The sequence below is a fragment of the Trichomycterus rosablanca genome, chromosome 9, assembly GCF_030014385.1.
Source record: "Trichomycterus rosablanca isolate fTriRos1 chromosome 9, fTriRos1.hap1, whole genome shotgun sequence".
NCBI classification, from domain to species: domain Eukaryota; kingdom Metazoa; phylum Chordata; class Actinopteri; order Siluriformes; family Trichomycteridae; genus Trichomycterus; species Trichomycterus rosablanca.
In genome coordinates this window covers 37,947,688-37,962,860 of record NC_085996.1, presented here as the reverse complement: position 1 = coordinate 37,962,860, position 15,173 = coordinate 37,947,688, and the positions used below count along the sequence as shown (strand labels likewise).

The 15,173-nt window shown below is 41.8% G+C and overlaps 1 protein-coding gene across 2 annotated transcripts in view; it reads right to left on the bottom strand.

Moving 5' to 3' along the window:
* Positions 1–513: 513 nt before the first annotated feature.
* dpf3 (double PHD fingers 3) overlaps positions 514–15,173 on the bottom strand; it is a 34,994-nt gene continuing 20,334 nt past the window's right edge. The window contains exons 4-12 of one of the 2 annotated variants that reach the window (XM_063002376.1): positions 11,720–11,853; positions 11,430–11,525; positions 10,336–10,408; positions 9,857–9,898; positions 8,342–8,482; positions 8,084–8,212; positions 3,957–4,069; positions 2,714–2,795; positions 514–1,421 (exon numbers count right to left, since the gene is read on the bottom strand). In XM_063002376.1, coding sequence (XP_062858446.1) covers positions 1,354–1,421; positions 2,714–2,795; positions 3,957–4,069; positions 8,084–8,212; positions 8,342–8,482; positions 9,857–9,898; positions 10,336–10,408; positions 11,430–11,525; positions 11,720–11,853 — 878 coding nt within the window. In that variant the 3' untranslated portion in view covers positions 514–1,353. The remainder of the gene's footprint in view (positions 1,422–2,713; positions 2,796–3,956; positions 4,070–8,083; positions 8,213–8,341; positions 8,483–9,856; positions 9,899–10,335; positions 10,409–11,429; positions 11,526–11,719; positions 11,854–15,173) is intronic. The other variant, XM_063002377.1, reaches the window with a different exon arrangement.

Below are 15,173 nucleotides of genomic sequence, written 5' to 3'. Positions count from 1 at the left end.
ACTACGCCGGAAGCTGGCTGGAACATTTACCCATCGTGTGTGTTGCGGGTTAAGACGGCCGGAGCGTTATTAGAGAGCAGAAAATAACACGATCAGAATGATGTCGGATCATATATATATATAATTGTCACATGTAACTAATGTTGCTGACTTTTGTTGTCCACAATTCATTTTATGCGAGTCACGAGTCGAGTCTGAAGTCGCGGTGCCCATCTCTGACTTTGGAATGTCGGAGGAAACCGGAGCTCTGAGAGGAAACCCACACAGACACGGGGAGAACATGCAAACTCCACACAGAAGGGACCCGGACCACCCCACCTAACGATGCTCTACTATTTTATACTTATACTTTCATACTACGTGACTTAGTGGTCATTTTGTTTTTGTATTTGCTGTCCCCTAGTGTTATTAATTATCAGTGCAGCTACAGTGATTTTTGCAGTTATTAGGACCCTGAATAGAATAAACTGGTGGTAAAACAGACAGTGAATGTAACAAACAAAGCCTCACACGTTTTTATTTATTCTCAAAATAATAAAAGATCATTTTATTTTCATTACATTACTGAAATTTAGCATGTACTCCAAAAAAAGGTCTAGTTCTATCTCTTTATTTTAGTGTAAGAGCTTTTTGGGTGGCGCCCTGGCGTCTCTGCTCTAATGACCCTCTCGGTCTGTCAGGATGTCGGCGGCCCTAAACAGCACCATGAAATATTCAGCACATGTGAGAAACCGTCCTGATAAATCGGCTCGGAAAATAGAAGCTCTAATGCGTTATACATACAGAGGAGGAAGTAAAGACGACAGATGAGAGAACTCAGACAGAAATAGAGGCGCTAATATATCAGGAGGGAAGAAATAAGAAATCAGGCGAGCACTTAGTTCCAAACAAAAGCATAACGTCTACATACTACATTATAAATGTCATGATTTCTAATGATCGTCTGTGGTACAAAAACCCCCAACACATTTCCAGTCGAGACCAAGTTTTAGCAGTTTAACAAATTTACTTGTTTTTTTAAATAGCCGAATGAATTATAACTACTGTAGGTTTTTGCTCTGGTATTCCTTTTTTATACTAACATTACAAACAGTACAAGCAAAAGTTCCATTATTGCTCAACCTACTGCCACATACTGATTCAGGTAAATAAGCAGGTAAATGTGCTGTATCTTAGTCTGTTGTAATGAGGTAGAGTCGTGACTGTAGCGTCCAGCTGTGTGTTTTTATTGTCCTGTATGTGCAGGATAAACAAAAGACGCCCACTGTTCCACTTCAGCTCAGAGCCTCTCCTCTGGAGGATTAATACATGCATCCATTATGGATGTGGAAGGAATACATTTCTTTATGACCTCTATGGTTCTCCAGTAGCAGATGCTTTGTCCTTAAGTAGATCCAGACAGAGGTGGCAGCTCCAGCTCCCTGTGAACACAGAACAAATGAGGAAATGATATTTTTTTTCACTTTAGCTCAAACAGCTCAAATGCCAAGGCAAGTTCACAGCTCACTGTACTCAAAAGGCAAACACTACCATATATATGGTTTAATTTGGTATCATATAAGAAAGCAAACTCTATTAGAATTGTATAAGTCGATAAATGCCATCTGAAAATTGAGTTCAAGGTTATGACAGCATTCAAAATGCTAAATAATGTTTTCTTAGTGCATTAAAAATAGCTAATCTAGTTAAGGTACTGGACTAGTAATCAGAAGGTTGCCGGTTGCCAAGTAGCCACTGTTGGGCCTCTGAGCAAGACCCTTAACCCTCAATGGCTTAAATTGTGTTTAGTGATAACTAAATATATACAGACAGACAGAAAAACAGACAGACAGACGGACAAACGGATGGACAGACAGACAGACAGACAGACAGACAGACAGACAGACAGACAGACAGAGACATGGATGGATGGATAGATAGATAGATAGATAGATAGATAGATAGATAGATAGATAGATAGATTTAGATAGACAGACAGATTTAGACAGATAGACAGATTTAGATAGACAGACAGACAGACAGACAGACAGACAGATAGATACACAGGCATAATTTCAAGCTAGAGAGAGTCAACCAACTACTTAAGACTACCCACTGCGTACAGAGACACAGATCCACAGTCTGAAGCACTATTAACAGAAACTGGCAGCAGAGAAAACACGTCGTTTATTTAGATGAAGGACGCAGCCATGAATTAAACATTGGGGGACCAAATCTACAGGGGTTGGAGGGTGGGTATTCAAACAGCTGATGAACACTGACGGATCCTAACATCACACTAAGCTAGTGAGTGGAATAGATTTATTTATCATGTATACATCTGTTTATTGGGGGGATATTTTGAGCATATCTGAATATTAACAATATATATTGTGATTACGGCCTTTATATAAAGCCTTTTTTATTTCACAGTTAACTGTGGGCTAGATGTATAACTGTGAGAATACAAAGTGCAAAGTGCACTTCGATTCAGTTCACTAAAGCTGTAGCTAATCATGCAGAATCTGCCCGGTATCTCCTACTAATTTCGCTCTGGTTAGCACGGAGACTTTGAAACTGCTGTAAAATGACGACAGGCCTGTTAAAAAGCTCTGAACTTAATAAAACATCCAGGATTAAGATGATTCCTTCAGTGCAGGTAATACTTCCAATATGTAATGTAGGTAAGATATAACTCTGATGTAGGTGTGCTGTAGGTGTGCTGTAGGTTTACCCTCGGGCGGCTGGGTCATGGGAGGCTTGAGGCAGTACATGTGGTAGCCTCGATCACAGTCGTCACAAAACAAGAGCTGATCCTAACAGAGACAGAACATGATCAATATTTATATACAGGACATTAGCATGGACATCAATCGAAATTCGCCTCTACTGCTGCAGACCTCCACTCCCAACTGAGGAGAATCACACACCCCCCTCTGACACATGGGGGGTTCATATGGAGATCCGTAGCACGCACGGAGAGTCACTTACCGATCTCTATTATTCCAAATCTTATTGTGCAGACGCCATCGATCAGCCAGCAGAGGTTGCAATTGCAGCAGTTATGAGAAAACCCAGTTCAGTCATTGTCCCGCCCCTTACAGACACACAGCCAATCCATTTTGCCACTTCTCATGTGAATGCGCACTAACTGCCCAAACTTTACTAACCCCAAAGAATACATACGGAGTCAAACGTTTATTATCTCCATTCTTAATTACGTGGACATTGCAGTCCTTCTCATTAGCATATATATGAGGGAGAAAAGCCTAGTTTGCAAGTTGCAAGTTGTCAGGAACATCTCGGTCTCTGCCAAGATTAAAACCAGAAGAATCTTGGGTAGAGAAGGAAGCAAATTTGAAAGATTTGAATTGTATAAGTCAATAAATGCCTCCTGAAGGTGAAGTTGAAGGTTATGAGAGCATTCCAAATGCACACTGCTGTACTAAATAATATGGCTTTTTGATGCAGTTTCTGAATGGTTTAGTTACACACTAACTAGTACATAGGAGGTGCAGCGGAAGCTCAGCGATTAAGGTACTGGACTAGTAATCAGAAGGTTGCTGGTTAAAGCCCCACCACTGCCGAGTAGTCACTGTTGGGCCCCTGAACAAGACTCTTAACTCTCAATTTCTTAAACTGTGTTCAGTGATAACTGTAAATAGCAAATAGGACAAAAGCGTCTGCTAAATGCTGCAAATGTAAATATAAATGATTTTTGCAATGCAGTCAGGAAATCACTTTTTGCACTTTTTAAGGTAGTGAAAAAATATTTTTAAAGTTATAAACTGTACTGTAGAACTAGAAGAAATCTTAGTACAAATAATGCAGCTTTGAAGCTGAATGCTGTAACCCATGGAAGAGGATGCAAAAAAACTACAACGGTGCATCTGAAAAACCCTCCAAAAAAACAAAATAAAATATTGAGTCGTTTTTTTTAAACGTTAACTCGACTTGTTTAGTTAAGTCAGTCTTACGTCGTTCTCCGAGGTTCCACACAGACTGCAGGATTTGCATTCGATACACTGCCACTGGTACGTCCTCACAGCCCGCATCATGTTATCTGTGAACTGAAGGCAGGTAGGGTGACCTAGAGAAACAAGAGTATGATTTAGTATTCACCAATCCTATACGGCGGTACCTTGAAACTCGATGTCAGTTGGTTCTGGGAGTGGCGTTGAGTTTTAAAGGCGTTGAGTTTTAAGGTATTTTTCTCATAAGGATGTTTGGAAAACCTGTTAATGCGTCCATGGTCCTGTGGAACTGCGTATATTTTAGTTTAATGTAAAATAATATAACAAATATAATAATTGCTGATGTTTCTTAAATGGTGGAGATGCTTGATCTTGGAATACCGTATTTCGTTCAGTATCCGCGCATTCACATGAGAAGCATATTTGCACTTTGATGACGTTTTAACACACCCACCGCTCATTCCAAGCGCTGAACAATTCAATTCAATTTATTTATAAAGCACATTTAAAAGCTGAAGCTAACTAAAGTGCTGTACAGCAGAATAGAACAATAAAAAAAATACATATACAGGTCCTTCTCAAAAAATTAGCATATTGTGATAAAGTTCATTATTTTCCATAATGTAATGATAAAAATTAAACTTTCATATATTTTAGATTCATTGCACACCAACTGAAATATTTCAGGTCTTTTATTGTTTTAATACTGATGATTTTGGCATACAGCTCATGAAAACCCAAAATTCCTATCTCAAAAAATTAGCATATTTCATCCGACCAATAAAAGAAAAGTGTTTTTAATACAAAAAAAGTCAACCTTCAAATAATTATGTTCAGTTATGCACTCAATACTTGGTCGGGAATCCTTTTGCAGAAATGACTGCTTCAATGCGGCGTGGCATGGAGGCAATCAGCCTGTGGCACTGCTGAGGTGTTATGGAGGCCCAGGATGCTTCGATAGCGGCCTTAAGCTCATCCAGAGTGTTGGGTCTTGTGTCTCTCAACTTTCTCTTCACAATATCCCACAGATTCTCTATGGGGTTCAGGTCAGGAGAGTTGGCAGGCCAATTGAGCACAGTAATACCATGGTCAGTAAACCATTCACCAGTGGTTTTGGCACTGTGAGCAGGTGCCAGGTCGTGCTTGAAAAATGAAATCTTCATCTCCATAAAGCTTTTCAGCAGATGGAAGCATGAAGTGCTCCAAAATCTCCTGATAGCTAGCTGCATTGACCCTGCCCTTGATAAAACACAGTGGACCAACACCAGCAGCTGACATGGCACCCCAGACCATCACTGACTGTGGGTACTTGACACTGGACTTCAGGCATTTTGGCATTTCCTTCTCCCCAGTCTTCCTCCAGACTCTGGCACCTTGATTTCCGAATGACATGCAAAATTTGCTTTCATCCGAAAACAGTACTTTGGACCACTGAGCAACAGTCCAGTGCTGCTGTTTCTGGTTCAAAAGTGGCTTGACCTCGGGAATGCGGCACCTGTAGCCCATTTCCTGCACATGCCTGTGCACGGTGGCTCTGGATGTTTCTACTCCAGACTCAATCCACTGCTTCCGCAGGTCCCCCAAGGTCTGGAATCGGCCCTTCTCCACAATCTTCCTCAGGGTCCGGTCACCTCCTCTCGTTGTGCAGCGTTTTCTGCTACCACCTTTTCCTTCCCACAGACTTACAACTGAGGTGCCTTGATACAGCACTCTGGGAACAGCCTATTCGTTCAGAAATTTCTTTCTGTGTCTTACCCTCTTGCTTGAGGGTGTCAATGATGGCCTTCTGGACAGCAGTCAGGTCGGCAGTCTTACCCATGATTGCAGTTTTGAGTAATGAACCAGGCTGGGAGATTTTAAAAACCTCAGGAATCTTTTGCAGGTGTTTAGAGTTAATTCGTTGATTCAGATGATTAGGTTAATAGCTCGTTTAGAGAACCTTTTCAGGATATGCTAATTTTTTGAGATAGGAATTTTGGGTTTTCATGAGCTGTATGCCAAAATCATCAGTATTAAAACAATAAAAGACCTGAAATATTTCAGTTGGTGTGCAATGAATCTAAAATATATGAAAGTTTAATTTTTATCATTACATTATGGAAAATAATGAACTTTATCACAATATGCTAATTTTTTGAGAAGGACCTGTATGTATATAAATATACATTGTTAGATTAATAAATATGGAATATACAAAAAGAAAAAAGACAAAACAGCGGGAGTAAAAGAATCACCTGGTTAACCATCTTCATATGCCAGAGAGAAAAGGTAGGTTTTAAAAGCATCAATCAAAGTCTGGGATTTAATACCAGGAGGTAGTGAACAAAACGGCGTTCGCACACACGTCCCCGCGTTTAAGAGAAATGTCAAGTTTAAGAGTACAAATATCTTGACGAAGGGCGTTGAGTTTAGGGGGCCTCAAGTTACAAGGTACCACTGTATAATAACTCAGTCTTTTTCAAACCGTAGGTTATGACCCTTGGGTGGGTCACAAGCCAGAAAAATGGGTCGTAGTGAAAACTAATAACAATTAAATAAATTAATTTTAACAGGCACATAGACATAACTTAAACTTGTACACAATCACCCCCTTGTGGAGGCTTTACTTTACATCTTGTAAACCACAGTGAGACCAGATTGCCACCATTTTCATTAAGTTAATCTTGTTTTGTGTTTTTTGATGCATGTTTGTGTTGCCTGGGTAAAAATCATGGACAAAATGTGGGTCGCTTGAAAACAAGTTTGAAAAACCCTGTATTATCTTACACCAACCATTTATTGTTTTTAGACCAACATCTACCATACAGATGATTGTGGGTGAAAAATTACTCACTGTAGAGCATCTATTGCTCCGTACACTGTCACCCCCCTGTACAACATCTTTCAATCAATAAGGACCCCTATACCAAACCCCGAACCAGAAATGTAAAGCTAGATCACTATAGTTAGACAACATTCAGCATACAGTGCACAAATAAAATAGCTCAAGTCTCTAATACACTGAGTGCTCACTGCTTAGTGAGTGTTTATATTAAATCCACTGTGGTTGTGATTATGTAAAAAAAGTTTTGCTATTCAGATGTGTCAGAACTGATCAACATATCCTCCTGTACCACTGATTGTTCCTTTATTTTATTTATCCAGATCATTTTCATTCATTTTGCTCAGGCTGAATAAGCTAAAACTACACAAACATCCTTTATTATGTAACACCGTTATTCTAGCACTACAGTCTGAACCCGAACTCGGTGCTTTCTCTCTTTGTGAAGTCGTGCTTTATCTCTTGTTTGTTTGTTGGCCCGTTTATAAACTGCGCAGAGCTGGAACTGCAGCGAGCTCCAGCTGCTCGAGTGAGCAGAAAAGCCTGTTTAAGGATTTCCTGTCCAGGGACCATGCAGGGAAGGACGTGTGTGCCATGTAAGCCATGTTCTCTATCCGAGGGATGAACCACATGTCCGGATACACAGCGCTGGTCGATAGATAAATATAATCCTGCTAAGACATAACTAGTAATAATAATAAGCTAGTATGATTTTGGGGTTATACTGTATAATCATAATCGTAATTCAGCTAGATTACACATATGATGAACTATGTATAATTTTTTCTTTAATGTACAGTTAAGAGGATGCACTACATGATCTTAACCATCAATACTGGACGTGCAAGTCATTAGCTGCATTATTAACCAGTTTTATAAAATTATGCATAATGGGAAACGAGGTGCCAACATGTATAAGGTAAATATTCCAGCAGTTTAGTGATTTTCCTGCTCATTACACCAACTAAACCTAGTACAATGTTTACATACACTTATAATTAGGGCCCTACCTAATTCACGGACCATGAAACGAGCCTTTTCCTGTGTAATATTCAATTTGCTGTGAAATTTAAACTTTAAGGTTTGTGTTTAGTGATTTAACGTTTTTCATTCACGTAGTGTTTAAGTGCCACACGTTTACTGGTTAATCTGCACTATGAGGCATCCTAGCAATCCTACGGCAATTCAGTTAGCAATCGTTTAGTCAATTCAGATCTGTACTGACTGCGCCACCTGAGCGTCCACGTTGTTGGGTGGACGGATGATGAAGGAGCAGATCTGCGATGCTATAAATCCTACAGAGACTCACCAGAGCGTCCACAGTCTGAACAGGACACCAGCTCCTCAGCCTGACCGGTCTTTTTGTTAGAGCCAGAGTCTCCCAGACAGAAATCACAGTAGTCGTTAGGGATGATCACTCCATCGGGTCCCTTTTGTGCTAGATTAGAATAAATAAGAACATAAACAGGAACTTAATTCAGTTCAGATCTGAATCTCAAAGTGTTTTCGTGGTTTTTGGGTCAGCAGCGGTTCTGTATTATGATCTGATGTTAGTGAGAGGACTTACGTTTATGGTTTGTGGTTTTATGTGGTGGTGGAGACGGAGGGAACTCAGGTTCTCGTTCTTCCTCCCCCTCCTCCTCAGCCAGGTGTGTGTGGGTGTAGTGGTAGCTCAGACCAGGCCGGTTCTTATAGCGCTTACCACAAACTACAACAGACGAGGTACAACGTCATTATGAGACACGACAACAGGACGGAACACCGGAATCAATCGGTGGAGCTTCAATCCATAATCACATTAATTGGATTACATTCATATTTACACCATTTAGCAGATGACTTGATCCAAAGCGACGTACAATTGCAACCGAATAACTATTTGAGCACTTGAGAGTTAAGAGTGTTGCTCAAGGGTCCAACAGTTGTATCTTGTCAGCGGTGGGGCTTGAACTCACTTTCTTAACCGCTTATCCAATCAGGGTCGCAGGGGTTGCTGGAGCCTATCCCAGCTTTTCAATGGGCGCAAGGCACACGGTAACACCCTGGACACACACACATACACACACCCATTCACCTATAGGGCAATTCAGCGTCTCCAATTAACCTGACTGCATGTTTTTGGACTGTTGGAGGAAACCGGAGCACCCGGAGGAAACCCACGCAGACATGGGGAGAACATGCAAACGCTGCACAGAAAGGACCCGGACCGCCCCACCTGGCGAGAGGCGAAAGTGCTACCCACTTAGCCACCGTGCCACCCTAAAATGGATTATATTAAATCAAATTATATTGTTTTTAACTTTGTGGAAACAGTTTGGGGAAGGCCCTTTTCTTTTTTTTTAGCATTGCTGTGCTTCTTTATATCAGGAGAGGGCCCATAAACACAACAGTGACCTGCACAGAGCTCTGACCTCACCACCACTCAACCTTCCTGATCTTTGGGATCGAGTTAAAAGGTGTCTGACCACACAAATGCGTCTTTATATGAGTTGGTAAAAATTCCACCAGACATAGTTCAAATGTCACATGAGTTTGTACCTAAAGTATTCGGACTGAGCACACCGTACACAGGCTAGTTAAATATAAAAAAATAATTCTCATGAACACAGAAAGGCAAGTGCATGCATATTAGCAGCAAGGCAATTCTTGGTCACGTTCAGGGTTAGAAGCGCTGCAGGATAGTGAGTAAAAGTACGATTTTTTTAGCCATGCATGATACACATAGCATACAGCACACGCTAAAAATGCTGAGCTTTATATACAACCTCCACCCAGGAGACTAATGGCCAGTTTTGTCTGCTGCCCGCACTGCCAGTTGTGCCTGCTAAGGAGGCGACCAGCCGACCGGTAGCAGAGCTGAGATTCGAACTGGGAGAGTTTAGATACCAACGCTGGTGAGTCATATTCAAACATACAACCAATGCACCGGGTAACTAAATCAACCCAAATCAGGGTATTTGTTGCCCAGCATTTTCAGTGTGCAGGTCAGGTCCGGTAGGTTAATGTTTAATTAAGCAAAATGCAAAACGGTTAGTCAGAAAAAAGCCTCATCAGCGGTGCAGATAGCGACAAGGCCAAGTACCTGAGTCACCACTTTTTGTGTTATGCTTTTGTTTGTTTCTGTCTGAAATAAAGAAGACACACAAAGCAAAAACAGAGAGAGACAGTTTCCTTCAGAGACTCTTCCAGAACACAAGCTTTTGTCAGGCAGATACATGCTCCGCTCTCGAGGCTACGACAGACCCAAATATCCGCTGTTCATGCTGAAATGGAAGACACAGCCTGCAGCTTTAAACAGAAGAAACTGACCTGTTTGTGCATCATTAAAACCAGGACACGATAACAGACACCCAAACCACGAAGAAATAAACATGGTTAACGGTTCAAAAGTCTAAAGTTTCGTAGCTTACATACAGAACTAAAGACACGGTTGATGAACTGTATGGGCGTGAAGTAAATGTAATATTTTGCTGTGCCGTCGTTTAAATGCCACAAATAAATGTAAATAAACAATTGAAGTGTGTGTGTTTGATGGTACATGGTTCGATTATCAGTTCTTACTGTCACACACGTAAGGTTTGTCCTGATCATCGCTGGTCACTGCCTCATTCTTCTTTCTGGCCGAACCTCGTCCCTGAAAAACAGTTTGAACAGGACACACTGGGCAAACGTGATAAGACTACAATGTGCAGTGCAAAGTGGGCTAATATATACACTGATCAGCCATAACATACCATACCATATAGAAGCACTTTGTAGTTCTTCAATTACTGACTGTAGTCCATTTGTTTCTCTGCATGCTTTGTTAGCCCACTTTAATGCTGTTCTTCAATGGTCAGGACCCCCACAGGACCCCCACAGAGCAGGTATTATTTGGGTGGTGGATCATTCTCAGCACTGCAGTGACACTGACATGGTGGTGGTGTGTTAGTGTGTGTTGTGCTGGTATGATGGAGTTCTTAAACACCTCACTGTCACTGCTGGACTGAGAATAGTCCACCAACCAAAAATATATCCAGCCAACAGCGCCCCGTGGGCAGCGTCCTGTGACCACTGATGAAGGTCTAGAAGATGACCGACTCAAACAGCAGCAATAGATGAGCGATCGACGCTGACTTTACATCTACAAGGTGGACCGACTAGGTCTAATAGAGTGGACAGTGAGTGGACACGGTATTTAAAAACTCCAGCAGCACTCATACCAGCACAACACACACTAACACACCACCACCATGTCAGTGTCGCTGCAGTGCTGAGAATGATCCACCACCTAAATAATACCTGCTCTGTGGTGGGTCCTGGGAGAGTAATGACCGTTGACCATTGGACTACAGTCAGTAATTGTAAACTACAAAGTGCTTCTATATGGTAAGTGGAGCTGATAAAATAGACAGTGAGTGTAGAAACAAGGAGGTGGTTTTAATGTTATGGCTGATCGGTGTATATATGGATATATAAGGCCCTTAACCCTGTCTGCTTTAGGGGCGCCCTACAAGCTTCCAAACAAGCTGAGATTCGTGGAAAAAAATGTGTACTGTACATGTGCACCTGTATAAATCAGCATGTAAACTTGTCCCCCTGTCCGAGTTCTAGTCGTTATTTCCCAGTGTTCTGACCTTTCTGGCAGTACAGTCTTGCACCCCTGTGTTACTCACCTTGCCTTTGCTTCTCTGCTTTCTCTTCGGTGTGTCCACCTCAAAGTCCTCGTCTTCATGGAGTCCATCCCCGTTTTCCTCAGCCTCGAGCACCCTCTGCAGGTCACAGGAGGATGATGGGATGGGATGGTATTTATAGTCTATTAGAGCACTGAATGCTGTTTTTTAAGCTGAGATGATATTACTCACGTAAACAATGTCAGAGGTACTGAAAGTATCATAACACATTGTTAATAAAATCACCTGGATGGATTTCATGCACGTGTATGTGTAACTGTCGGTGTTTATACCTGAATCTCCAGCAGCGTCTCCTCCTCCTTGGAGCTGTTGCTCTTCTTGTCCAAAATACCGTCTCCCCTCAGCAGAGCCTCTAAAGCCGTGGCCTCGTTGGAGGGCGCTTCTCTTTTGGGCATCATTTCAGCTTCTGAGAGAAAGATGAAGCGAGACAGACACAGAGGCTGAAGCAAGGCAGGGTGTGGCCTGAAGCAAGGCAGGCTTGTGGCCTCCTTTGTACATCTGACTAAAATATACAGTCAGTCAAAGCCAGAGCGAAGAGAGAGGTGTACAAGAAATTTCTCTTGGTGCAGATGTCAACATCTAGATGTATAAGAATAATATAGAAAAAAAGTATATATTATATATTGATCTTAAAATAAATACAGTACACTAACGAGCATGCTATATACAGATGATGCATAAATGCATACAGAAAGTGTGGTAAAGTTTGTTTGATGTTTCCCTGTTGAAGCAATGAACCAGTCCAAAAGCCAGGGTCTGTCATGGTATGGGGCGTGTCAGTGCCCTTGGCAAAGGTCATTTACACTTCTGTGATGCAGCATTAATGCAGAAAAGTACATTGAGATCTTAGAGCAACACGTGCTGCCCTCAAGACGTCGTCTTTTCCAGGGACGTCCAGCACTGGACTAGTAATCAGAAGATCGCTGGTTCAAGCCCCACCACTGCCAGGCTGCCACTGTTGAGCCTTTGAGCAAGGCCCTTAAACCTCAATTTCTTTGACAATATACTGGATAAGCGTCAAATATATAAATGTAATACATAAAATTGGAGGCGATAAAGAGGTCAATGAAGCGTCTAATCCAGCAGAGGTCGCCAGAGCGCAGAGTCGAATAAAAAAGAACCACATTTTTGCAGCTGACATAAATACAGTAAGTGGACAGCAGTAAAGTCTGGACATTTGCAGGACTGTGGAGACCATTTTAATACCTTTGAGACCTGCCTTTCTTATGTCTAAATGGAAAACACAGCCTTCCTTCACGTTACATACGCAATCAAAGGAATTTCTTCTGTGAGAGAGCGTGTATCTGTGTATGTAGTGCAGAGATGTTCACAAGTCACAAAATACGAGTCTTTAGACTAGAGTCCGAGTCGAGTCACGAGTCTTTAGGCTAGAGTCCGAGTCGAGTCACGAGTCTTTAGGTTAGAGTCCGAGTCGAATCACGAGTCTTTAGACTAGAGTCCGAGTCAAGTCACGAGTCAATATAATCTACACAAAACATATATTGGAAATGTAGCGTAGAAATGAATAAATAATCTGTAAGTTCAAAAAACAACAACAGATGAGCGAGTGTATTTAGCCATTTTACTTCGTGCCTTTACTTTCCTCGTCATTGTGCAAATGAATGTAATTTCCATAACAAGAAGGTTCCATTTAAAAGCTTCAACTTTCCAAAATCCAAAACACAGCAAAAACATCATAACCGCTGCTTACCTGAGCTTCTGTTCTTCCAGATGCTATTACATTTATAAGCGTGCGTCCCATTAGGAATAAAATCCGTTATTTTGTAAATGTGCTTATAATTAAAAACCTCCAAACTTTTCCCGGTTGTGAAGTAAAACAGGAAGTCGTTAGAAAGCCGATCGAGCGTTTCATTACCACGTCATCTGTGTGACGCAAACCGAATAAGTGCAAATAACAGCATTTCTTACTAACAATTACAATCAGAAGCTCTGACTGGTTCAGAAAGCGGTTCTTACAACCATTAGCGCCAATTCTATAGGAGCGTTCCATTCACATTATCTGTTACTGTGAAGTGCACTACGTAGTGTATGCCACCATTTTAAGTGAGATTCCAATCCAAAGGAGGGAGTAGGGAGCGACGCTTCATCACTACACCGGAAGCTGGCTGGAACATTTGCCCATTGTGTGTGTTGCGGGTTAAGACGGCCGAAGCGTTATTAGAGAGCAGAATATTTATAATAATAATAATTAGATATATAATATAATTGTCACACGTAACTAATGTTAACACACGCTGACGCTAGGGACTCTTGTGTGTACGAGTCATTTTTTTGCGAGTCATGAGTCGAGTCTGAGTCATTTGAAACGAGTCCGAGTCGAATCTGAAGTCGCTGTGTGTGACTTAAGTGCGACTCGAACTCGAGTCCATCTCTGATGTAGTGTCATGTGGTCGTCCTGTCATGGTCAGCTTTGTTTTAGATTCACCAATTCAGTTCAGGCACAGAATTGAAGACTCGTTCTTCATAAATAGAATCTTATCTCATCACAATTCACTTCTTCTGGACAGGGTCACGGTAGCAGCAGGCTGAGAAGATCCGCTGAGAATTTTCTAGCCCTGGTCACAAATTCCTGACCTATTTTCATACCCATAGGTATGAAATGGGCTGTCTAAAAAGCTTATGTTCAAGTGTCTGCATACTTTTGGCCATATATGGTCTATATCTCAAATTTTACTAGGCTCTAATTCCTCAAAACATTTCACACTTAGCATGATAGGCTTGGTATTTTAAGTGGAAAACCTCTTTCTCTACAACGTCAGCTATGTAGAATGTGTGTGTTGCTTTGTGGAAATGAAAGCCAGGTTTCAGCTCAGTGTCCAGTCCCAGACTGCACACACTATTCCACAGGGCGGCTTTGTTTACACATCCAAATTCTGTATTCTGCTAGCTCTTATATAAGCCTGTCGACAACTCCGGTTCTGCCCAGGACTCTCGGGCTGCATCGTCTCGTTCCTCGGGTCGAAAAGCCGCCTTCTTCTCCTCCGCAGTATTAGATTGCTGATGAGCGCCGAGAAACAATGTAGACTTCTCTTTATCTTCTCTTTATTGAGTTCCTTAGGCTTTCAATCTAACCTCAATCAACACCCCTCGCACAAGAAACACTCGAACAACCACCTCCGCCACGACAAACTATAAACACTGCATAGTTCAATGTTTCATGTAGGTCTGAACTCAAAAAGAATCATTTTACATCCTTAACTCCCGAGTTACATCCTTTTACCACAGCCCTATGACTGATTTTATTAGCTAAAAGACTTCAAATACTGACAAAAATTGGTAGAAACAGCTTTTTTCTATTTTATTTATGCATTCTTCCATTTTCTCCCCAATTCTGCATAGTCAGTTTGTCTTCTTCAATATACCGGTCGAGGTGGGTATATTGCTGCTCACGCCTCCTCCGACCCACGCGCAGCCCTAAGCGGGACCTTATTTCACCCATGCATTCTGCACAGGCGCCTCTATCTGCTAATCAGGGTCCTTAAACAGCGTTTGAAGACCCCACCCACATAGTCCGGTCATCCCGCCCTAGCAGAAACGTGTCTGCTGCAGGCACTGCCAGTTATGCCCGCAAGATGGCGCCCAGCCGACCGGTGGCAATGCCGAGTTTCAAACCAAGTGTAATGCCAAGTTCACACTACATGACTTTCCAAGTCGTCGGGTCGCTGTACAGTTCACACTACACGACTGGATCTCTTGTAATCGGGA